The sequence below is a fragment of the Ptychodera flava genome, chromosome 17, assembly GCF_041260155.1.
Source record: "Ptychodera flava strain L36383 chromosome 17, AS_Pfla_20210202, whole genome shotgun sequence".
Lineage (NCBI taxonomy): Eukaryota > Metazoa > Hemichordata > Enteropneusta > Ptychoderidae > Ptychodera > Ptychodera flava.
This window is the reverse complement of record NC_091944.1, coordinates 38,201,542-38,226,773: the sequence shown is the minus strand read 5'-3', so window position 1 is coordinate 38,226,773 and position 25,232 is coordinate 38,201,542. Positions and strand designations below refer to the sequence as shown.

At 37.4% G+C, this 25,232-nt stretch overlaps 1 protein-coding gene across 1 annotated transcript; it reads left to right on the top strand.

Moving 5' to 3' along the window:
- Positions 1-1,076: 1,076 nt before the first annotated feature.
- On the top strand, positions 1,077-24,982 carry LOC139116277 (sushi domain-containing protein 2-like). The gene is made up of 20 exons (XM_070678882.1): positions 1,077-1,329; positions 3,421-3,545; positions 3,929-4,012; positions 5,578-5,799; positions 6,505-6,621; positions 7,083-7,239; positions 8,614-8,865; positions 9,613-9,916; positions 10,452-10,594; positions 10,983-11,127; positions 12,398-12,663; positions 13,741-13,884; positions 14,431-14,592; positions 14,730-14,872; positions 20,588-20,714; positions 20,952-21,212; positions 21,497-21,688; positions 22,468-22,638; positions 23,109-23,247; positions 23,697-24,982. The coding sequence occupies exons 1-20, from the start codon at positions 1,242-1,244 to the stop codon at positions 23,878-23,880; spliced, it is 3,426 nt and encodes a 1,141-aa protein (XP_070534983.1). The 5' UTR covers positions 1,077-1,241; the 3' UTR covers positions 23,881-24,982.
- The last annotated feature ends 250 nt before the right edge of the window (positions 24,983-25,232 follow it).

Sequence of the window (25,232 nt, the reverse complement as noted above, 5' to 3'; positions counted from 1 at the left end):
ATAATGTTACTTAAAAATTAGTTCGATATGTTGTTTTGGAATCATACATAATTCAAGAATGAACTCTCACTTATAAAGTCGGGAGAGAACTGAGAAGTATTCTTTTCTCACGATGCATGACTGTCGCTCAGATAAGTCACACAATATTCGTAGATATACTAAACTTTTATTTCATTTTGTTCATCTAAATGTCAGCCGTGACGTTTCAAACATTCCCAACAGTTTGGAAAGCGTAGATTTATATTATAAATTTGCTCTGTCCGCGGAAGAATTTAACACCGAGTATACACCTTAGTGAAATAACTGTCCTGGGGAAGGCACCACAATGCGTATCGCAGATCTTCTCATGGAAACCTTTCAATCACAATAAGAAACTTTTTCTATATCTTCATTATTTGATTGTTTTCGATATCCATGACCATCCCTTACTTTGAACTCCCAATAGTTCTACTAAATTGGTGACTTTTGATTTTACAAATGTACGACTGGAGAAAACTGTAAACCGTGACTAGTTCTACATCTCCGATCTCTTCCTAAAACAAGTGATATGGCTGAAATAAATCATCTATGGATTTTATTCATAACTAGAAACACATCTGCGACTGCTTATACTTTCTATTGAAAATTTTTACATTTTCTTTCATTTTTCTTGGCGAGAACGACATAAACATCACTAATAGATCATATTTCATAGGAAAATGCCGATCTTGTTTACGACTCGGTACCTAGTCCCCCTCTGATATTAAATGGTTCTGTCCTAAAAATCTTTTGGAAAAGGGAATCGTGCATATGGTAATGGGTAACTCAGAATCTTATAGAAATATCACGTTTCTCGGCAAACATTTCGTGTATAATGGTGTACACTCATCTCCCTTAAAAAAAACGAACCATGACGTTCAAGTTCACAACGTTGCTCAACGTTAGGGCAGAATGCAATGCTGTTTCTCAGTTTAAATCTAGAGAATGTCACATCCTACAACCCCCCCCCCCCCTCCGCTTCACTTAAAGGATATAACTTGACCACACCCGATACATTCTTACTGGACACTGCCTGACCCTTTATCATTTGCATATATCAACGTCTGTCACCAGCCTTGTACATCCATACGACCGCTGAGAGTTGCAAAGTAGAGTTCTACAAATCACTGTGTTGTTACAAACAGTGTCTAACGTTCTTGCTGTTCCGTATTTGCCAAGTGCTTGTCTGTTCTCACAGCCTAACTTTAGGTTTTGAGGAAGATATGGGAAACAGTTTCATGCTTTGTCCCAAGTTTTTTGCTACAGTTCTTGCGGTTTGGTGTAGCGTCACCGTTGTCATACAATCGCAAGGTAAGTATTATCCCGATCACATCGATCACAGATGAAAGGTTAGCAGTATGTTTTAAAGCAACCAAAGTCCGTTATCATGTACTGATAACTCGCATGGCATTCTACCATTGCGTGTTGACCTACAAATTGAGGTGTCATACATTGAGACCCTAAAGGTGTTGGTCATCATCCAAGGTTTGGATAAGCGTACAGCAATTAGTTATTATCGGTCTACAATTTAGGTCCTATCGTAGTTACCAATTGTGATCCGTGATTATTTCGCATGTTATTGGTGCATATGGGGACACTTGTTTCAAAATGTAATCGGCTTTTTGGACCAATACTTTTCTCTGGCTATTTCAAAACGACAGGACATCTCAAAAATGTGTCGGACACAACAAAATACGTTTGGCCATTATCATTTATCCCGTGTACGTTTGACGAATTATGTATATGATATTCAGGGTTTAGTGTAGTGTTGCTGAACGATCTTACTTTCAAGGACTAGATAGTTTTGAAAATGCTAAAAAGAAATTTAGATTTCATAACAACTCCCTGTATTGATCGAGTAGTTGGCCATGCCAACCTGATTTCAACTGTGTTCGGGTGAATTACGATTTGTGTGTGAACTGCTTTTCGCCGACTTTATAGCCATGTTGAAAATATTCATAATGTTCTTTCGACCCAAGGGTAATATTAATCTTATCTAGGCCACGTATACATGATGGAATGCTTTTCCCATATTGTCAAGCCGTGTAACAATACACTCAAACAAACATCTTCATGAATCAAGGTACAATGTATCTTTGTTTTTTCTGTCACATACTGATAGCAAATTTTGATGCATAAAAAATCAACGCAAGTCTTTTTTCTCAAGAACAACATGGAAAATCCTAAGAAAAGGCTCAGGTTAAAGGGACAAAGTAGGCCATGTTTTCATGAATTTTGTTTGATACGAAATACTATTTATATTGTTTGACATGTTGAAAGATACTAAATGAATGGATGACTATGCATGTATTCGACCCACGTTTTAGACACGATACATGAAACCATCAATCGCAAAAATGAATTAACGGTCATGATCATTTATGTCTAAAACGTGGGTCGAATACATGCATTCATTCAGTATCTTTCAACATGTCAAACAATATCGTATCAAACAAAATTCATGACATGAAAAAATGGCCGACTTTGTCCCTTAAACCTGATCATAGAAATATTATTAAGCGACATCAATTGTACTCATAGGATTTGTACTTAACCATGGCGGTACTTTTGTAATATTTCCTCTGAAAACTGAAGTTTTTTCTGGAGAGCCATTACATGTAATGAAATTACACCTTTGAGGTCAATGGGCGAGGACCACCAATAACATATTTGGCACTCTTCTATTATCAAGCCTGTTTGGCAATAATACAGTGACAGATAGGTGTCAATAATACAGTGACAGATAGGTGTCAAATTAAGTGTGAATATTGCAAAGCGTATAGGTCTTTGCGTTATCACTTATGTAAGTAATCAAAAGAATCTTGTGACAATCGGTTAAAATGTTACAAATATTGTTTGCAGAGAGGCGTGATAAATTAGAATTTATGGTAGTTTAAGTACCTTGGACATTCCCCGGTCGGTAATGACTAGAGTAATGTATTGTGTGATGAGTGTCGAATTATATATTAGATAAATTGTGGAATCGGATCTCATCATAGGTCAGTGACTTTTCCGTATAGCCAAAGAGAGATTTTTAGAAGCATGAACTCTGACACTAGGAAATGATTAATCATAAAGTACTAAGATAAAGCCGAGTCATTCTTTCAGAATACAGATCACACACATTGGTTTGGAACAATCAGAAGTACACTATATCAGAGATACAATCTTCGCCAAACAGACCTGTCCTGAACTAGGAGCCGGTCAATATGTAATCATTTTCATTCGTTCACATATTCAGGCGAGTCTCAACCTCTCGACAAAATGTTATAAATCCCTCCGGTTGATTATTTCAAACGCTAGCCTACGTACCAACTCAAAGCTACTGTAAAATGTTCATGAGAAATGATAGATTGAAATTACAACAAAATACCTAATTATCGTATGGTTTTCTCATTTCAGTTTTATATCCATTTGGCGAGAGTGAAGGTGACACACAGCTTGCAGCGGTAAATGACGGTGCATCACCAGAAGTGACGTTGTCACAGGGATTTCCCTACTACGGCAGCCTGTACTCGAAATTATATGTAAGGATTTTGAACATTTAAACAAAAGTTACCGAGAGTTGAGTGTCTTTAATGAATGATATTTAAAAACCGACATATGTACACCATCATGAACTCAGTTAATACCACCTGTGTACCACTTTCATTGAACAAAACTCAAAGATAGACAGGCATTTATACTTTACGTGTTTAAAAAAAATCGTAGTTTAATATTGGTCAACCATGATTTGTTCACTTTGTTCTTGATGGTTCCTCTGGACAAATGTTATCTTATCCCTTATGTCTTCAATAATTAAACCTTGCGTGGTCAGTCAGTGTACGGTACAGTACTGTCCACTGATTGTTATCAGCGACCAAAGCATTAAAACACTAATTTTATGAAAAAATAAATGGTTTCCTTCAAGGTAAACACGAATGGTTTGCTATCATTTGAAAATGCAGTGTCTATGTTCGATGAAAGCGAACGGATCCCACTACGAAGTGATGAGGTGAGTACAGGAAAAACAATGAAAGAGCAGCCTTCGCATTTTGTTGTTTGAATGGTGCTGAGAGAGGTCACACAGGGGAGTGCTCTTCTTATTTAGGCACCGATCATTATGTTACATGGGGGGGGGGAACAAAGACCAAACCATCTGAGGGAAAGACAGTCATTTTCTTGATTATCAGATAAAGAAAAATCTAAAGTACAGATGAAAGATCAACACATGGAACCAAATAGAAGTAGACTTGTCCATTGAGGGGAAGGAAAGTCCCATGCCTGCATCTGTAACTGGACTTTGTTCAAGACCTTTTGCCCAAGTAGGAATCCATAATATTCGTAATTCATCGTTTAGCGCCAATGTTAACGTTCGGATCATTATCTCCATTGTACAGGTGATCGCTATGAAATATTCGTCAAACTTTTACATACGGACAACTTTAGTTAACTCGACACTGGATTATGATATACCACTTACAGAGGGTCCAGCACAAAGCGTACCATGTGATTGCTGTCGACACACTAAGATAGCGTCCATATCTTTCAGTGACACGCACATAACACTGAATACAGACATCGGTTTCTGCAGGGGACCGAACGTTTATTGACGAATTTAATTGTGAATGTAATGAGGATTGATTATTTTGGGAATCTTCACTTGAAACTAGGAATGATATATCACTTCAGATATGTGTAATGGTCACGACTACTATATAGGTCTCTCTGTGTATTCTACACACAGGGTTCAGGTTGCAGGTGCTTGTGTTTATGTACGAGCAAGAATTTGTTTACTCTATTCCTTGTTTATTTTTACCCTCGCTCAAAAACTTGTATCCACAAATTGTTACTCAGCCTCATATTCACACTATATGTGCATGTATGCATTTATGTACCATATATGTATGTATGTATATATGTATGTATGTATGTATGTATGTATGTATGTATGTCTGTCTGTCTGTCTGTCTATGTGTATGTATGTATGTATGTATGTATGTATGTATGTATGTATGTATGTATGTATGTATGTATGTATGTATGTATGCATGCATGTGTGTATGTATTTTTTATGGTTAGAAGTATGTACGTATTCACAGTTTGTAAACACAAAGAAAGATATGACGTTTTATGTGATGTTTTACATCAAATGACAATGAAATAATCATTTTTCACCCGAATACAATACATCCACATGACATGCTATCAAACAAAAGATAAACTCGGAATGTAACTTGGTTTGATTTTAAAATTTTATTGGACAACAAACAGCGTACCATGGCCCTATTAAATATTTTGTGTTATGGCCTATTTTCGTGCACGTGACCGTAGTCCAGGGCTGAGAGAAGTTTTCGTAATCTGCCCTCCCGAAGGAATGTTTCTGAACTAATTTTAGACTGATTATGTTCGATGTTTTTTTAGCGATTATAAATCTTATGTCGTTCTTATTTTCGTTCGTCATCTTTCTGCTTGCCCTCTTACTCCAGCTCTGACATATACGGTCAATGTGCATGAGAACAAATAAAATTTGCTTGTCTTTTCCATGCCTCTACTGAAATGGCGTTCTGTTGATTCCAGACAACAAAATACGTTTTAATCGCTCCTTATTGGTCTGATATCGATCTGACGGCTGGTGGCGATATATATTATCGACAGCTGACATCCAACGAAACCTTGTTAAACGAAATAACGGATGACATTAAGCGCCAGTTTATATCCGAGAGGGACTTCCAAGCTACTTGGGCCATGATTGTCACGTGGGATAGTGTCAAGTACAACGGAGGTTCAAGTTCCCAGGATGTAAGTATACTGCTACGAATTAGAAAACATACGAATTCAGGTATAATGTTAGACTAGCACCTGTCGCTTAGTCTAGGTCCTCGACTCCGTCTTTTGGCCTTCGTTCATGGAGCAAGGCCAAAAGACGGAGTCGAGCGTCTAGACTACCAGTCGCTTAGCTTTTTCTCCGCTGCAGTTATTGGTGGGCAAACGCGTTCACCCCGCAATCAGCCTACCACTAACGCGACAGTCTGCTGAAGTTTACTCCTTCAATTTATACTGCTTTGATATTTATATGCCAACAGATTTGGATCAAATCCAGTATAATATGAAAATTGCATAGATACGCTTGGAATGAAAACGGATGGTTGAATTCAGAGAAAGATTTAGGACAAATATTAAAAATGTGACGTAACAGAGTTAAAAATTTACTTTTAATTTGTCCATAAAACTAGGAGCAGACCGTCTGCTCCTCAGCTCGAGCTAAGGTGGTAAGCTTATATAGAGCACGTTTTACATCAATTAATATTGTCCATTGATAAATTGTCCAACTTTCAAAATAAAAACAATGCCCATTTGATACAATTTTTTATAAAAGAAATTTAGTATATTTAGAAATGGAGCATCAAATCCATTTTCGCAGGAGAATCTTTTGTCAAACTCCACTCACATAATCAAATGCGTCAGTCTTCCTAAGAAATGCGTGTTTGCATCTTTTCTAACTAGGAAAATACTTTCCAAGTTGTCATGGCAACCGATGGTCATTATTCGTTCGTTCTGTTTTTTTACGAACGGCTTGAGTGGTCTGGAAACGAACCGGTGGCGTCACCGCTGTCAGCACAGGTAACTTACAATCTGATTAAAATCAGATGTAGAGTACGGCGACGTATCTACTTACGCGGTACTCTGTAGTGAGAGGCGACAGCAAGAGAATACCGCGTAAGTGTAGACGTCGCCGTCACGTACTCTACTTCTGGTTTTAATCAGATTGAGGTAACTTACTGATACGTTCTTTAATTTGTGATGTTTTTAAATAATGTGTGAAATTTGCGATTAATTGATAGCATTTAGATGGAAGTATTTACTTTAATAACATGCAGAATTCCGATCTATTATGCTAAAGGTCGAGAACAAAGTTGTACATAAAGTTTCGCAAAGTTGTCTGCGGAAACAAAACGTTTTCTGACATGTGCTACATAGTATGAATAAAGACAATATAAACTAAGCCAATCAATGAATGATAAACTCTTCTGATTCAATTTAACATGCCTTTATAATGTCTCTTCTTTATAACTTTTAACAAGGCGGGTTTCAATGCGGGTGATCTTGTTAATTTTTACACTTTGCCTGGAAGTTTGTTGGACACCGTTGACGACTTGGCAACTACCAGTAATATAGGCATCAACGGCCAATGGGTGTTTCGAGTCGACACAACAGTGACGTCATCACCTTGTCCCTCAGGTATCTGCATTTTTGTTCAAAGACCATTATTTATCAAATAATCTACAAATTCAATCCTTTAAAGGGACATTATCGCTATCTTTTGACCCTTTTTACACCAATATTGTTGCAAACGAGCAATTGCTGATGTTGTTCGATTTATTGAAAGATGTCTATAGACAACTTCCATCCAATTTTGCCTACACTGTCTAGAAAAACCTCGGGTCAGGGGTTAACAGTAGCTCACCTAAAACCTCTGACCCAAGGGTTTTCTATACAGTGTAAGCAAAATTGGATGGAACTTGTCTATTGTCGACCAATTTTTAGACATCTTTCAATAAGTCGAACAACATCAGCAACTGCTCGTTTGCAACAATATTGGTGTAAAAAGGGTCAAAAGATAGCGATAATGTCCCTTTAGTACGCTGGCTAAGTAACAAGTAATTAAATACGTCATTTTCTTTCGTTGCCGAAATGATGATGCAATATTACCAATAAATACATTTGTCTGCTGTGCAGGTAAAAATTGCTAGCTTCCAACACGTAGTTGATCTTGCAGTAGATTGTGAGAAATAAATGCATATACTGATGAAGCTAGAACTAATCAGTACCACATTCAGCATGGGAAAACACCTGAACAATTCCTAAACCAACAAAGCTGTCAGCGAGACGCCTTAAAGTTTTACGGTCTTGTTTGTGAATGCCAGTTTCACTACTCTGGTAATTTCGTTGCTTAAGAACACGGAAATAATGAAAGATTAACTGTGCCATACATTTCGTAAACTCCAGCAACCCTACTACAGAATTTTGTAACTTGAATTCACGTTTACCCCATGGCTTGGGCTTGAATTTGTCTTATCAGTGCCAAAAATTCAACCAGCTGGAAAACGTCAATGTGAAAGTTTGTGTACAACAAGGACAATTTTACAAAATCTTAGGCAATGATGTGAATTTATTGACTTTTGTAGTTTTCCACACAAGCGGAGATGTAGAAGTGGGATATGACTAAAACGCTGACAGCAAAACTGTTTTAAAATTAGAATTAATCGTGTTCTCAGTTACACAGAGTTCATGAAGATAATTCCGCCTTTCATTGATAATGGCGAAAACACACATGTATAAAATTATTACATTTTATATCACAAACAATTTTGATTCTTTGAGATAAATTTTAACACATTGCGATGTAATCCTCGCCTCTTCAGACATTGTTTCGTTCTGGAAGAGCGCGTTCAAGTTGTTGCTCTTAATAGTATTTTCACTCCAAATTTGAAACTACAGAAGAAAGGTGATAGATTATTGCTTGTGAAGGTAGTTTTGACTTTGATTCGACATACAATTGTCGAACATCAATTCTTCTCTGTAACTGACAACGCCCCTGTTTGTCCATTGTAGATTTGTGTGCATACCCAACAATTGGAACGATGTTTGGTGGCGAGATCATTGCAATCAGTGGCCTTGCCTTTAACACTGATGACGACATAGTTTGTAAATTTGGTGAATATCCAAGGGTGAATGGTACCTTCATTAGTCAGAACGAGATACAGTGTGTGACGCCCCCGTTCTTTGGAATTGGTGTTACCAGGATCGTAGTTTCTCTTGACGGTGGTGCGACGTTTGAAGACAGACAAGGAGAAATCTATATTCGTGAGGAATGTTTTTTTTATAGCCAAAGACTCAAATTTGATAAAACTGCGTTTTTGTAAGCCTATGTTTAATGATGATGTTGGCTTGAGAATTACCTGTTGTCTTCTACTGGAAGACAATAATACAATTGATTTCAACCAGAGTAACATACAGATGGAATCACGCCACCGTAGTTGACTTTGTCTTTTCGAAATTTATCGTCAAAATGTCAAGAAATAACATTAGATGCACTTTGCTGAAGAGTGGAAATATACCATCGGCGCCGTGATTACAACAAATGCAGTTTGTTTTTCATTGTGTGAAGTATATTTAATGCAAATCAATTTCGAAAGTAAATTCTCCCTGGAACACGATTGGAACTAATTTGGGATAATTGGATGGTGAAGTAATGCCGATTCAATCTACAAATATAACCTCATCTGCTTTGCTTTATACATTACACACTTGTTTTTATGAGTAATTTGCAATATTGCAACATTCAGCTATACGGCAGCTCACGCTTTTGAGAAATTTGAAAAATATGAAAATCCAATTATCCCAAATTAGTTCCAATCGTTTTCTGGTAAATTAAGTAGACAGCATCTTAATGTCACTAACTACGGGAATATTGTATTTTTGTATCACCAGTCCTTTCTTTCACTTTTGATTGGAATAAATGATTACTAAATGGTCTATTTAACAGTTTTCAAACTTGAAAACAGTTTCCTTTTTATAATCTCAATATTGCATTTTCTGTACTGTCACTAGAAACTTATGATCGTTTAGACGAGTTTCACCTTCGTCGTGTGAATACTGATTCTGATGACTGGAATTATGCTGGCAGACCATTGATGATTGAATGGGATCACCAAGAAATAGAAGACCCAACAGTAACAGTAGAGGTTGTAGCTTATCGCGAAGACGGTGTAAAAGGGCCTCGATGGGAATACGTATATTCTATAATATCAAGCACACCGAATGATGGCGTCCTAACGTTCACACCTGCTCCAGAGACGGCTGTCACAGCAGGAACAGACTATGGTACTATTCGCTTATTTGGGGAAAATAAACCGTGAGTAGTTCTTATGTGATGACCAGATCTATCATAGTTTTAATTTATTTGACACGTGACCAATAATTTGTTTTCTCACGTTCAGATCATCTTAAAAGGGAAACTTTCGTATACTGGTGCAATTTTTTTCTTTTCTTTTCTTTCTCACATTAGCTTTACCTGATTGTCTGAGTGATTGGAAGAAAATCTAGCAATGCTAGTAAAATTTTGTCGTCGAAGTATGTACGTAGACACTGATAAAACGTTGTTCAATGTTAAATTTTGCGATACAATCATAAAAGCAGCACATAGGTATGAAACCTCAAACCAAGAATTCTGTACAGAGTCTATTAACTGAGAGTAAACACTACAGCATATATCGGGATAACTGCAGATAAATGCGGTAACTGTTCTCCTTTAAATAATTATATTCGTAATGTGGAGTCCACTCATAGAAATTCTATGCAATAATTTAAAGCACCAGGTTAGCAAACACATTGTGTTTTAGCAACAACAGACGGTGTCCAAAATAATGTTTTTCTTCTCTCTGTTTTAGTACTGGCCGGATGTTGTGGGCCAAACCCCATGCATTGGGTTATGTTTTAGAACCGGCGTACCAAAGTGATCCATATGGATGGTCCATTCAGAAATGCGAAGAATTTTATCAGTTTGATCTGACTGAGCCAGACTTCATCGAAGGTTGTATCATGGCACTCCATTATGACATGATTTTCATCGTCTTTTATGTATGAGCAGACCTCCTACTAGCTCAGAGAGCAACAATACGATTGGTTTTTATGTCGTTATAGGTTAAAAAATAGATATCGTCACCTCGAGTTATGAATATACAATGTAACTTCCGTAGTTTTACAAGTACTTGCTGAAAATTCTAACAATCATTAAGGATCCTTAAATAGAACCACAGATAAACTTTGAAAGCAACGAAAGAAATCATTGTGTGATGATTCGAACCGAAAATATCGACAATTGTAGACAAGTTTAGTTTTCTACGTAAAAGACGTTTTGGATAATTAAGCAATAAATCATAACTCTTCAAGAACTTCTAACAAGAAATATTATTTTTCAGGTCTGTTGCCTTGTCCATGTAACTTGCAACAGGCTTTGGTAGATACCGGCAGATGGCAACCAGACGACGGATGCAGTATGTTCAAAGGAAGCAGATGTACATATCATGTGGGGGCGCTGCACTGCGTACGATCTGTCATGCCAACGTAAGACGACAACTTCACATAATCCAGTAATGATTGGTAAAGTTAAGCTGGAAAATAATGATTAAAATATTGAGACAAGGGAATTCTACTGTTTGAGAGTGAACAGGAACAGTTTAATCTCTATAACTCTAAAATGTGTTGGTTTCATTTACGTGCACAGTTAGCCGACCGAGACGGTTTAGAAATTCATTGAGAACATCAGTCAACTGGCAAGTTACATGTCTCAGTTAACAAACTAAACTCTGCCCATGATGAATATGATATAAAAAATATTTATAAACCTTTCCAATGACATGTTGGACCTTGATAAGTGAAATCGAAAATTAAAAACGGACTTTAAACATTCATTAAATTTCAGTGGATTATCACATGAGTGGATCTTATTGAAAATCAAGTTTTAATACAATACAAGATCTTTATTGAAAATAAGGTTGCAGTACAATATGATATCTGTCGCTCAGAGAATTTTGACGCGTCGAAGAAATAAGATGTGTGTCGTATCATTAAAGACATTATAAAGGTCATATGAATTACAGTTCGAATGAAAATTAATGACAATTTAAAGTTGTAGTTTTCTACATCTGCTGTTGTTGCTAAGTTTGAATTATGTCAGTAGTTCTTGGAAGATCGGAAGATGTCGTAAACTTTAATGGCTAAATGGAAAATTCATGTCGATTCACTAAATTTATGAAAAATAAATCAATATGACGACTTTTTCTTTTTCATATGAGAAAGGTGAAATTAATTAAAACGGTCACAAATGCCGTATATTGACCATATTTAACAATGCACTATCTCACAGCCACTGGTTCAAAACCACAGGCCACATTGTCCGGCAAGACAGGGCTCGGAAAACACATTTAAAGCCTTTTGAAATAATTGTAGGAGGAATATATCAGGATTTATGCAGAGTATAGTTGAGCCATTATGGATGTCAACCTAGGATCGAAAGTTATCGTAAATCAATTACAATATGTCCACCTTATTTCCCTGACAATATTGATCTATTTAATCTGCGATATTACAGTGATCTTCATTTCAATTTAATGGGAGTATAAGGGTCATCAGAATTGCTACGTTGTGTCGAAACCTCCGACCATCGTAATTGCAAGTGAAAATGGAAAACAACTACATTATGCCGTCCTGCTAGGATATTAAGTAAACTTTGTTAGTATTTTCTAATCAGCAAAGATGAAGTGAGTGATTAATTTAAATTAATCAAATTATAATTAATAAAATCTACGAGGTGCTCTGATTTCTCGTTTGACAGAAACTTAGGCGGCGGGAACCAGTGTTGCTATGACGACGATGGTAATTTGATGTTTGCCTTGGATACAGATCAGGGAAGTACACCTGATAGGTATCACACATGGGGTTCAGCTCCTTACAACCAAATAGGACGCGTACCGTCTACGTCACACTGGTTAGTTGACGTCATTACTTTCTACTACTGCTGTCTGTGGGGAGACCATTGCTGGAAATATATGACTGTCAGGGCTACAAAAGATTGTATTGAATACGAACCACCAAGGCCAGGTAACGAACTCTTTAGTGTATGAACTATGTACATCCTGTCAAAATTGGTTTATTCATTGATGGCTGGCTGGCTGGCTGGATGGATGGTCAAATGGATGATAGCAATGCTGTATGTATGTATGTATGTATGTATGTATGTATGTATGTATGTATGTATGTATGTATGTATGTATGTAGGTATGTAGGTAGGTAGGTATGTAGGTAGGTAGGTAGGTAGGTAGGTAGGTAGGTAGGTAGGTAGGTAGGTAGGTAGGTAGGTAGTAGACTTGGTTCAAGTCTGTGATTTGTGAATGTTTGAGTGGAGTGAACGCAATGATTTGTATTTTGCTTTCATGTGAAACGCGCGCGTGAGTGGAGTGGACGCGATGAGTCGGCTGAACGCTAAACAGGGGAGTTACATCAGGAATCACAGAAACTAACCAACCGGCAGAAACTAACTCACTATACTGCGCAGACTCAAAGGTAACGCATTCCATCGGGGGGAAAACCTGGCCTGGACTATCAAATTCCGAATAAGTTTGTACGACATAGGAGAGACACAAGAGAAACTATTATAAATGATTTAGTTTTTAAAAATTCACCGACTTGAACCAAGTCCAGGTATAGGTAGGTAGGTAGGTAGGTATAGGTAGGTATGTACGTACTTATGTATGTGTACGCATGTGTGTATGCGTGTATTGTATTTGCTTTGTTATTTTATAGTCAAATGTTTCACCTGTACATCAAATAATGACCAAATCGATGCTATAGCCAAAAAATACAATTTTCATGAAACTCATATTTGTTGAATATTCTGGTGTTAAATTTTTGTATATTTTTGTATTCCCATTCGCGACTTAAGACCTATGATAAACACTGCTGAACAGCTTCAATGTCTATTTGCGAAAGAAATGCTACCATTCCTGGAACTATTAAATGACATAAAAATACAACCAAGATTCCAAGGCCAGCAAAAATTGCTGAACTCTTTTGTAAGCTTCATATCTTACAATACTATGAAGTGAGATATTTGCCCGAAGGTAGAAAGAGAAAGATAATGCACAATGCGATGTCTGGTTTCCTTGAATGTCTTCACAGCTGCCGTCTTTGGAGATCCACACTTTACAACGCTGGATGGATTGAATTACACATTCAATGACAAGGGAGAGTTCACATTGATCAAGACAATTGATGACAGAATTGAACTGCAAGGTCGATTTGAACAGATAACAGACGATCAAGGTGAGTAACGATGTGTATTTAAAGGCACATATGCGGACTGGTACAATAGCCGAGACACAAATTACACAAATTGTCATTGCAAACTTCAAATAGTGATCTATTCCGTTGACACTTTGCTGGGGTTTACTCTTTGTGTGATCGGGAAAGGAATATATCGAAATTTATCCCAATGGATATCTTTCCAACGCGGACGGACGTCTTATGCCATGTCCTAAAACTGAATAAAATTTCAACCCGTTCCTTTTGGTCGTCTCTCTGTTGGGGACGTATTTGTTGTTTAAAGTGTTCTAGGTTTCACTGGACAGAGATTGTACTTCATGATGAATGGGAAACGATCTTTACTCGCGTGTTAAAAATGTTTGGCACAATATTGCATAAACTATTTGTTGCAACGTTTTATAAACGCGTAAACACATATACGTTAGTTTCTGCTATGTGTATATATTTGTGCAGAAAAGTTGGTATGATAGGATTCGACAATTGACGGGATCCCCAAAAGAATGACGTCACACAATTTGCATTCTGTATCTGCGTATCTGTGTGTAGGTAATGAGGTAGCGGCTACTGTGTTGACAGCGATTGCTGTACAGGATAAACTGAACAATGCTGATAAAGTAGAAGTTCGGCTAGCCGAGGAAACCACCCTGGAACTGTTAATCAACGGAGAAACTGTCGACTTTGGTGGACAAGAATGGTTGGACTTCAGTGGTGAGTTGTTACGGTCCACGGAAGTGTCATAGATTCGTAGTCTGTTTATGTTTTCTGTTAGGACACCGTACGCTTGAGTTTTTGTTACAAAAGTTGATGCACTTGTAAAATATCATTTAAATGATTTTCTTAAATAGGTGTTGCAATACAAACTCCTGAACGTGAACCTGGTGACAACGTGACCAAATTGACCATCATGCTTGAACGTGGTTTTGGCATTGAACTGGACTCAATAAATGACATGATGTCTTTGCAGTTTCTGTTACCGCCTACTCTCAAGGTAATATCCCTTTTTTCGATCAGTCAGGGTCTACAGTGTATTAAGACCATTCATTTATTCATAATTCAGCACGAGACGATGGAACGTCATACGCTTAAACAACAGAATTAAAACACAAACTGCAGTTAGTATTTAAAACGAGTCGTAAGTCTAACCAGCTTTTCCGATCATTTACAAATCTAGTGCAACAAATTCAATTTTAATTTACATTGTTACGTGCAGAGAAAACGAACAAAAGGGTGAACTCAGCAGTTAACGTTTAAACAAATTTATTACGAAAATAAAACTAATTGCTAAGTCAGGGATAGAGTACAAGCTTTAAAAGTGTACAGACTACTTATCTCAGCTGGGACGGCAGAGCTCCAGTCTCAGAGTTGTAACAGTCAGTCGGATGAATGAACAGTCCTTTGGCTTGCAGGCTTGAAACTGCACAAAGTCCACAGTATAAATCCAGCGTTGGCAGTGAAGGTCTTGAAAAGTCTTGAGAATGACTACTGCTGGAGTTTAGTAACACACAAGAGACACGATCCCAAAAGTCTGACTGGAAGCTGTGCACGTCCCTTTTATAAAGGCATGTAAGAACAATCTAGAACTTTTATTGACATGCTAATTACTGTTCTAAAATTATCTCCCTTACACAACTAATCAACTTTCCAGAACATTCCAAACATGACTAATTGAATTCAAGGTTGTGAGGTCATCAAGGGCAGTGACCTTGGGAATGTTCTAGACTAATTGAACTCAGGTCATGATGAGTGTGGGGGAAATGACCTACATAACACACCCCCTCTTCAAAAAAGAAAATTTTTCAAAGAAAAATCTTTCTTTACAAATGTAATCTTGAAAAGGATTTAAGTACTCAAATTTTGTTTTACTCTAAAGTAAAATTTCTTGAAAGTGAACAACAATAAAATTTCTTGAAAGTGAACAACAATAAATCTCTAAATACGAGAGAGACAGTCTGCAATTAAATTGTCTCTGCCTTTGATATGTCTAATGTCAAGATTAAACTCCTGTAACATTAAACTCCATCTTAGCAATCTCTGATTTTTGCCTTTAAATTTCTGCAGAAAAACAAGAGGGTTGTGATCAATATAAACCACTATTGGCTGATTTGAAGAAGTAACATAAACTTCAAAATGCTGTAAAGCTAATATCAAAGATAAACACTCTGTTTCAATTGTAGAGTAGTTTCTCTGAGATTTGTTAAATTTGTGTGAAAAGTAGCAAACAGGATGTCCCATGACTATCTTCTTGCAATTTGTTGTTGGAAAACTTGAAATGGCACTGAATTTGGCATAAAGTATGCACGGCAAAGTCCGGTTATTTTTACTGAGTTCGATAAAGTCATTGTTCGGCAAATACTTGGCTTCCTCCTGGAGATATTCCGCTTTCGCAGGATTCAGTCCGTCTGGATGTTGTTCCACTGGTTACTGTCGCAGACATCTTCGTTGTGGTAGATGATGTTTGTCCTCGTTGGAACATCTTGAAACAGGTGTTTATATTCGTGGAGCAGTTCTTTCACCTGTTGTGTTGTTCTGGCTGGAGGTGTGCCAACTTTGTAGACTCCAGCTTCTCCAGGATTTCTGAGTTCTGAAGCTTGACCGAGCCCAGCTTTGAGTTTAGAGTATTTTCACTCAAGTCAGTTTCAGTATCACTATCTTCATAATGGTTTGAACTGACTGCACTGACAGGCTGAGTTATAGTAGGATTATCCCTATCCAAATATGGCTTAAGCATATTTATGTGACATAGCTGTTTTTGTTTTCGCCTGTCAGGTGTTATTATGATGTAATTTAAATCACTCAATTTCTTATCAATTAGGTATGGCCCAAAGTAACGAGCATGGAGTGGTTTGCCAGGAATTGGAAGTAGAACAAGAACTTTTTGACCTGGTTCAAACTTCCGTTTTGAGGTGTTTTTATCATATTTGGTTTTCATTGACTGCTGAGATGACTCAAGATTTTCTCTGGCTAATTCACATGCTTTAGAGAGTTTTGTACGAAAATCTGACACATATTGCAAAATATTCAGACAATCATCATCGTCTGATAGGAATTTCTCTTTAACGAGCTTAAGTGGGCCACGGACTGTATGTCCAAATACAAGCTCAAATGGGCTAAAACCAAGAGACTCCTGAATTGACTCTCTAACAGCAAAGAGCAGAAAATGAATTCCTTCATCCCACTGCTTCTCTGTGTCAAAACAGTAGGTCCTAATCATGTTTTTTCAAAGTTTGATGAAATCGCTCAAGAGCACCCTGACTTTCTGGATGATAGGCGGATGACCTATACTGTTTAATGCCTAGCTGATCCATTACTTGTTGAAAAATACCAGACATAAAGTTGGAGCCTTGATCGGACTGGACACATTTAGGGAGGCCAAATAAAGTGAAAAATTTGACTAAAGCTCTCACTATAGTCTTTGTCTTTATGTTTCTCAGTGGTATGGCTTCTGGGAACCGGTTGATGTACACATAATTGTCAGCATGTACTCATTTCCTGATCTTGTTTTGGTAAGGGCCCAACACAGTCTATTAGTATCCTACTAAATGGTTCTTGAAATGCAGGAATTGGCTGTAAAGGGGCCTTTGGAATGGTCTGATTTGGCTTTCCTACCATTTGACATGTGTGACAAGTTTACAGAAATGTGCTACATCCTGCCTGAGATTAGGCCAATAAAATGACTGAGAATTTTATGATAAGTTTTCCTGACCCCTAAGTGACCAGCCCAGGGCGTTTCATGGGCCAGGCGCAATATTTCAGCACGATAGGGCTTTGGAACCACATTTGATGTTTTATAGCCCAATCGTCATCAACCAAACATCTGGAGGTCTCCATTTACGCATGAGAATACCAGATTTTGTATAATAGGAAACAGAGCTATCTGAAGTTTTACCTTCATCATCTACCCTGTCAAACAAAGACAAAATATCTGGGTCTTTGTGTTGTTCTGCAATGAGATTTGATCTAGAAAATGTCTGACTTTGGTCAGCAGAAGTTTTACTGGAAGTTTCAAATCCACGAGGGATAACGGAATGATCCGTGTCAAACACCTGACTGAGAAAGGTGTCATTTAAGTCAACATCTGTGACATTATTTTTGAGAGTATTTTGATTCTCGGAAGTTTTCTTTGACATGGCTCGAGTAATGGCACATGAAGGAAATAAATCGGGTATCTCTTGTTCAATTGGCTCTGGATCCTGATCTAAACTAGGATTATCAGTCACAAGTGGATTAGTAATGACCTTGTCCCCAGCAAGGTCGTTTCCAAGAAGAAGGTGAATCCCTTCAAAAGGCAAAAAAGGCCTAATACCTAAAGCCACAGGTCCAGAAACAAAGTCCGAAGACAAATAGACATTATGGAGAGGAACAGGAATGTAGTCATTACAATCTACCCCCTTAATAAGAACTTTAGAACCTGAAAATGACTTTTCAGAAAACGGCAGGGTATCTGCCAACAAAAGAGACTGGGAAGCCCCGGTATCTCTTAAAATTTTGACAGGGGTAGCGGAAGAGAAATCACTAGAAAGTGATATAAAACCATTATGAATAAATGGCTCGAAAATACCCATAATGCTATCTTGAGAAGAATTGACCTTGACCTCATTAATTGGGGATAAGAGGGGTTTAACCTCAGAAAATGTGTTGCACACATTATTAGACTCTAATTGAGTTGATGAAGAAATAAGCCGGTGGCTTAGATCCACTTTGACCACTTTGACCTTCACGTTTTTTTCTTTGAACATCTGCATTACTTCAGTTTTCTTTTCAATTTGAAACACTCTGACATTAAATGGCCGTCTTTCTTACAATAATTACAAGAAAGTGTACCGAAACTGTTTGTCAGAAGGAGATTGAGACTTGGGATCTGATGATGTGGGAGTGTTACTTGAATTTTGTGAACTGTTGTCATTTGATTTTCTACTGTCCTTTGAGAAATTCTTGGATGAAAAGGAGGAGTTAAATTTACCTGCATTGTTTCTGTATGAAAAGGACTGGGATGGTTTGCTGAGAAATGAAGATTTGTGGGTCAATGAATAATCATCGGCCAAACGTGCAGCAACCTCTAATGTATCTGCCTTTTGTTCATTGATAAACGTCTTGATGTCACTCCGGATGCACCTTTTAAATTCCTCAATCAAACAAGCTGTCGTAATTTGTCATAATTCTGACTGACCTTTTCAGAAGAGCACCAACGATCAAACAGTTGTTCTTTTGTTCGAGCAAATTCAACATAAGTTTGATCCTTCACCTTCTCACAATCCCTAAATTTCTGACGGTAAGCTTCAGGCACCAACTCATAACCCTTGAGAATTAATTCCTTCACAGAATCATAATCTGAAGCCTGCTCTACTGACAACTGAATGTAAATTTCTCTGGCTTTACCCACCAAAGCACTCTGCAAAGCATAGACCAGGACTCCTTAGGCCAATTCAGACTCTGAGCAATTTTCTCAAAATGAAGGAAATATTTATCAACATCCTTTTCTTGGAAAGGGGAACTAACCTGAAATGCTTAGTGATGTCAAACTTGTCTGAAGGGAAGAATTTTCCTGATTGTCCAAGCTCTAAACGTCTCATTTCTAACTGTAGTCGATGTTCTTCCAATTCTCTCTCCTTTTCTCTCTGTCTTTCTTCCATTTGTAATTCTTTGTCTTTCATTTGTAATTCTTTGTCTTTCATTTGTAATTTTCCTGCCTTTCCCTTTCTTCCATTTGCAATTTTTCCTTTTCTAATTCCAATTTCTTAAGCTCCAAATCTGCCTGTATTTCTAATTCTAATTTTTTGAGTTCGAAGGAAGACTCAGGCTCATAATCTTTTAAGGCAGACTCCTCAAAATGGCCAGAATTAACTAAATGTTTTGCAATCTTGAACTGAATTTCTCGCTTGCGCATAGATCTTTTGACATCTACTTTAAGGAAATTTGCCAGTGCTATGAGGTTGTCTTTTCTGAGGGAATTAAATGTGTCCTGATCAAGGTCATCCATAAATTCGTCTGGCTTGAATTCCGCCATGATTGAATTTCGCTGAGTTCACAGTATACAGTAGTTTTGAAAAGGCTGTCAAAATGTTGTCAACGGCTCCAAAATATTCGTATCCCGGACAAGCCCCAATTTGTTACGTGCAGAGAAAACGAACAAAAGGGTGAACTCAGCAGTTAACGTTTAAACAAATTTATTACGAAAATAAAACTAATTGCTAAGTCAGGGATAGAGTACAAGCTTTAAAAGTGTACAGACTACTTATCTCAGCTGGGACGGCAAAGCTCCAGTCTCAGAGTTGTAACAGTCTGTCGGATGAATGAACAGTCCTTTGGCTTGCAGGCTTGAAGTTGCACAAAGTCCACAGTATAAATCCAGCGTTGGCAGTGAAGGTCTTGAAAAGTCTTGAGAATGACTACTGCTGGAGTTTAGTAACACACAAGAGACACGATCCCAAAAGTCTGACTGGAAGCTGAGCACGTCCCTTTTTATAAAGGCATGTAAGAACAATCTAGAACTTTTATTGACATGCTAATTACTGTTCTAAAATTATCTCTCTTACACAACTAATCAACTTTCCAGAACATTCCAAACATGACTAATTGAATTCAAGGTTGTGAGGTCATCAAGGGCAGTGACCTTGGAATGTTCTAGACTAATTGAACTCAGGTCATGATGAGTGTGGGGGAAATGACCTACATAACAACATCCACAATATTGTATTACGTTAAGAATATGATAACAGGACTGTTTGGTAATTGGAATGACGATCCTAGCGATGACCTGAGGACCCCAGACGGTACAGTAGTTCCCGCTAACTCAACTACTCAAGATATATTCTATTATTTTGGACGTGCATGTAAGTAAGACTTAGTGCATGGAACAAAGCTAACATTTCGATATTGTACATTCAATCTGAGCTAGAATAAGTTATTTGTCGATGCAGAAGAAGTAAATAATGATTGGCAGAGTGATACAGCAACGTTTCTTTCCAATTTTCCATAATAATGAAGTACTAGTCTGATCAATGCTTTGTAGTCCTTAAACTTGGTTCTCACAGAGCGTGTCCAATAGCTTGAATGTCATTGGTTTACAGGGGAAATCACCAAAACAGATATGTTTGAATATGACCAAGGCAAATCCCATGATGATTATCATGATCCGACCTTTGTACCTCTCTTTGAACCGCCGAGTGAAGATGAATTGTCTCCAGAACTTAAACAGGACATGGAGGAAGTTTGTGAAGAAAACCTGGAGTGTCAATTTGATGTTAGAACCACCAAGAGAATTGACGTCGGCAGCTTGACTAAAGAGGGCGCTGATCAATATGACATAATTAGAAATGGCACAGAGAAAGGTAACAAGCTATTCGCAAAATTACAATTTGTCGAAGTTTGAAGATGACGTCAGTTAGGCTAGTCTGTGATGCAACATAGGCATTCCAAATTCCAATATTGAAAGTGTGTCATGATTATGTTTTTCTGAATAATTTAACAAACCAACTTTGCGGACCAGGATACATTTAATATTCAAATAAACACTTTGGATTCATCAAAATATCGAAACTTTAGAAAAAAGTGCATCTTGTCTATCCATTTGTCATCAACTGTTGACTAACTTTGAGTTTTCATTTACTTTCAGTTGTCGTTTGTGAATACATGAAAACTCCTTTGAACGGTACAAAGACATTTAAAGATGATTTGAAAACTCATCTTGTGGGAAGTGTCATTACTTTTGGATGTGATGAAGGCTTTGTACAGACTGGTACCCCGACACGAGAGTGTCTCTTTAATGGAAAATGGACTGGTATTGACACTGTCAACGACTGTATAGGTATGTCCTGGTGATTAACGAAAATGTGTCTCGCTATACCGGTTGATGTATAGGATAATTAACTACACGTACCTTAGCGAATGAATACTCGCGCGAAACGAGACATAAAGAACATGTAATAAAAATAAAGTTTCACAACACGGAATTGAATATATAACTTTTCACATTATTTACAATAGTTGAGTCGATTATCACAGAAAATACCGGCAATGCTTTCCTGAACATTGTTTGTATAACTAAAACATGAGTTTATGACAAAAAGTATGAGTTATGACAAAAAGTTTAAAACAACAATAAGTGAAAACATGGAGAAAAAAATGACCATCGTCTCCTTTAAAACTGGTCGAGTACAATCGTTACAAAGCAACGCAGATGAGATTGAGATAGGCAGAGAGAGAGAGAGACAGAGAGAGAGAGAGAGAGAGAGAGAGAGAGAGAGAGAGAGAGAGGCAGAGAGAGAGAGAGAGAGAGAGAGAGAGAGAGAGAGAGAGAGAGAGAGAGAGAGGCGGACTAGTAAACAGGGTTTTGGAAAAGTATGCTGTTAAACGGAAGAACTGATGCACTGATAGAGTAATGACCGACAGTGAAAGTGCTGGGAAGATGATATAGAAGCACAAGAAGATACAGTGAGGGCAGACGTAATCAATCACGAGATAGGTAGCGGGCGACTGACAGTCATTAGAGACGAAGTGATTGACACAAAGGCATACCAAAGGGTATTCATACAAAGTAAATAGTTACCTACTTGTGTTGAACTCTCATAATGTGTTACCTAATAGAAACTGGGTGTGGAACATTGTTACCGCCTGACAATGGCGCCATCACAGTTGTTGTTGAAGATGGACTGTACGTGGCATATTTCACTTGTGAAGACGACTATAAAATAAGTGGGGCTTCTTACCGTCGATGTGTCAATGGAGTTTGGACTGGCCTCGAAACGGAATGCTACGGTTGGTAAAATTGCGTCATATGTTACAATGTTTGACTCGTCTCTGCAAAGAGCAGCTCAGTTGAAATGTCAGTGATTTCAATGAATTCAAATATCAGTATAGCCGATGAGATGTGGAAATTGACAGCGTACTTACGCAGTGAAAACGAGACTATGGCATGGCACCACAAGCAGGATTGTTTAAAACAGAGTCATCACTCATACTAACACCTTCATAGGTTGATTACTTCTGTTATTTAGGGAATTCAATGGGCCACTAATCAAACCAATTTCTCGAAGTGTAATGAAATGTGTTTTCTAACTTTATGCGTGCATATTCCAAACTGTATCAAATCAGCTTTTTTAGTTTTATGATGTACAGAAAATTTTAATTGAATGAATTGAGTGAATGTAATCAAGAAGTGAATGATCTCTTATTCGATAACAATCTGCAAATCTGGAAACTGACGAGATCTTTGTTTCTTTTTTCAGTTGGCATTGACCCTGACCTTGCAATGTCATTAATCGTCGGTTTGTCATGCGCAGTTGGAGTTGCTCTCATTGTCATTGTTGTCTACGTCATCTATGTCTGTTATTTCAAAGATGATAAGAAAAGCGATGTTGAATCAGGGTGAGTATTATCCTTCTAGAATTGTAAGAGTATAGATATTAGGCCGTCAACAATTAGTAGTCTATATTCAAGAAATCATTGTAGAATTGTAAGAGTAGGCCTATAGATATTAGGCCGTCAACAATTAGTAGTCTAGATTCAAGAAATCATTGATGACAATCAACAAAATCGCCTTACGAGGATGTTGAAGATGAAGAATCTTACCTAATTTATGAGTTTTCGTTGGTTGCCAAATTTATGATTGTAGTTTTACACTTTGAAAAGAGCAAACTATATTGTGAAGACCTTCGAGTATTATGAACTAAGACCAACAATAACAATACCACAAACTTTCTAAACTTCAGAACAAAAGTCACTATACTAATACAGGTATAGATATGTGTTTAACATCTACAAAGCACTTTTGTCCTGATTGTAATAAAACCATTCAAATCATTTTATCTACTTAGAGCAAAGGCAAACACAGAAATGGAGCAAGTCAAATATGAAAACAATGCTGTTGCCATTGACGACGAAGGAAACGACCAATCAGAAGGAGAAACTGGAAAAGACGAGGAAGAAGTAAAACCTGAGAAAGAAGAAGGGGAAAAACACATGGAGGAAGAACTTCCTCCAAAGGAAATTGTACTTTGAGTTATGGACGGAGGCCAAGTGAAGCAAGTCTGCTCTTTGATGACCATTTAACTTCCTCTGTTCGCCTTTGTATATTTTTTTAATTAGGAATTTACATCACCACTTTGTTTATGTAATTTGTGATTGAAATTCGATGAAAGATATTAATCGTATTGAAAATATGATTATGGAAAATTTCTTGCTGACCATTAATTTGAAAAGGTGGCTTCCAGAAGAGTCACTCTGTGATAAGACGCCAGTGATGTCTGCCCGGTGTTGTGTTCGCCTTGTTGTGTTCGCAACTGTTAACACACCCACGTTGTTCGAATTCGTAGCGAGCAGTACCAACAAAAAAGATCATTTAAGTAACCATTATGAAAAGTTATTGATTCAAGCAATATCATTCGAAAGGTATTTCTGCTAAAATATGACAGACTGCCTGAATTTTGAGATTTACATTCTCTGCCAGCATACTGTATCTTCATATACCTTGTCAATATACGACCTGGTTATCTTGCATATCAACATAAACCATTCATAAAGTTCATATCGAGGCTTTATTTTACTAACTAATACTTTAACGATCAACGCGTGCAAAAATTCGGATTTGGAATTGCTTTTTCCTACTGAAGACGAATATTAATACATGCGCGCTGCTCATTGCATTGATACAAGTCAACTTCCAACTCCCAGACATAGAAAACATATCAGTAGCCACTATCACTTGAATCAATAATCAAATATATTGACAACAAAAATATTTTGGTGGTCGCGCCGATGTACAGTTGTACTCCTCTATTTCAACTCGTATTATGATTTTCATTCATAAAATATTGATTCAAATTTTTCATAAAGATACTGATACTTTGTGAATTTGAAATTTCCGAGATCACCGGTTTGTGCAAGCGTTTAAAGTGACGTGCAAAATCGTTGATATATTTAAGTCACTTCATTTGAGCTCAGAAATATGCATATTTTGCCATCGATGCAGAAAATATTTTAAGAGAATCCTTTAAACAATGTTGGAAGTCTCTCTGCTTATTTTAGCTGTACTATGTAGGTAACTTTTATCAGAATGCATTATTTTTGAAACACTCACTTAATAAACCTCCATGTACAAGGACATTATGTGTGGAGTCTGTGTATTTTCGCTGCAATATGCAATCATATATAATTGTAGTTGTAACAACCTAGTGTTTGTCAGCTGCTTCCCAAGTGATGCGTGTTCAGGAAAATCACGGGTGAACAGTGCAGACGTGTATGGTCCAGTGTAAGGTGAATCAATAGGGAAGTCTATTCAATTGCGTGCAGTCTTAGGGTTTCGGATTTTAAGTGATGTCAGTATAGTTATATTTCCATCGGAGTGCAATGCC

Coding starts and splice junctions, on each gene's coding strand:
- LOC139116277 (XM_070678882.1), top strand. CDS start 1,242: ATGGGAAACAGTTTCATGCTTTGTCCCAAGTTTTTTGCTACAGTTCTT. Junction 8,866..9,612: donor ACAAGGAGAAATCTATATTC/GTGAGGAATGTT, acceptor TACTGTCACTAG/AAACTTATGATCGTTTAGAC. Junction 21,689..22,467: donor CACTGTCAACGACTGTATAG/GTATGTCCTGGT, acceptor GTTACCTAATAG/AAACTGGGTGTGGAACATTG.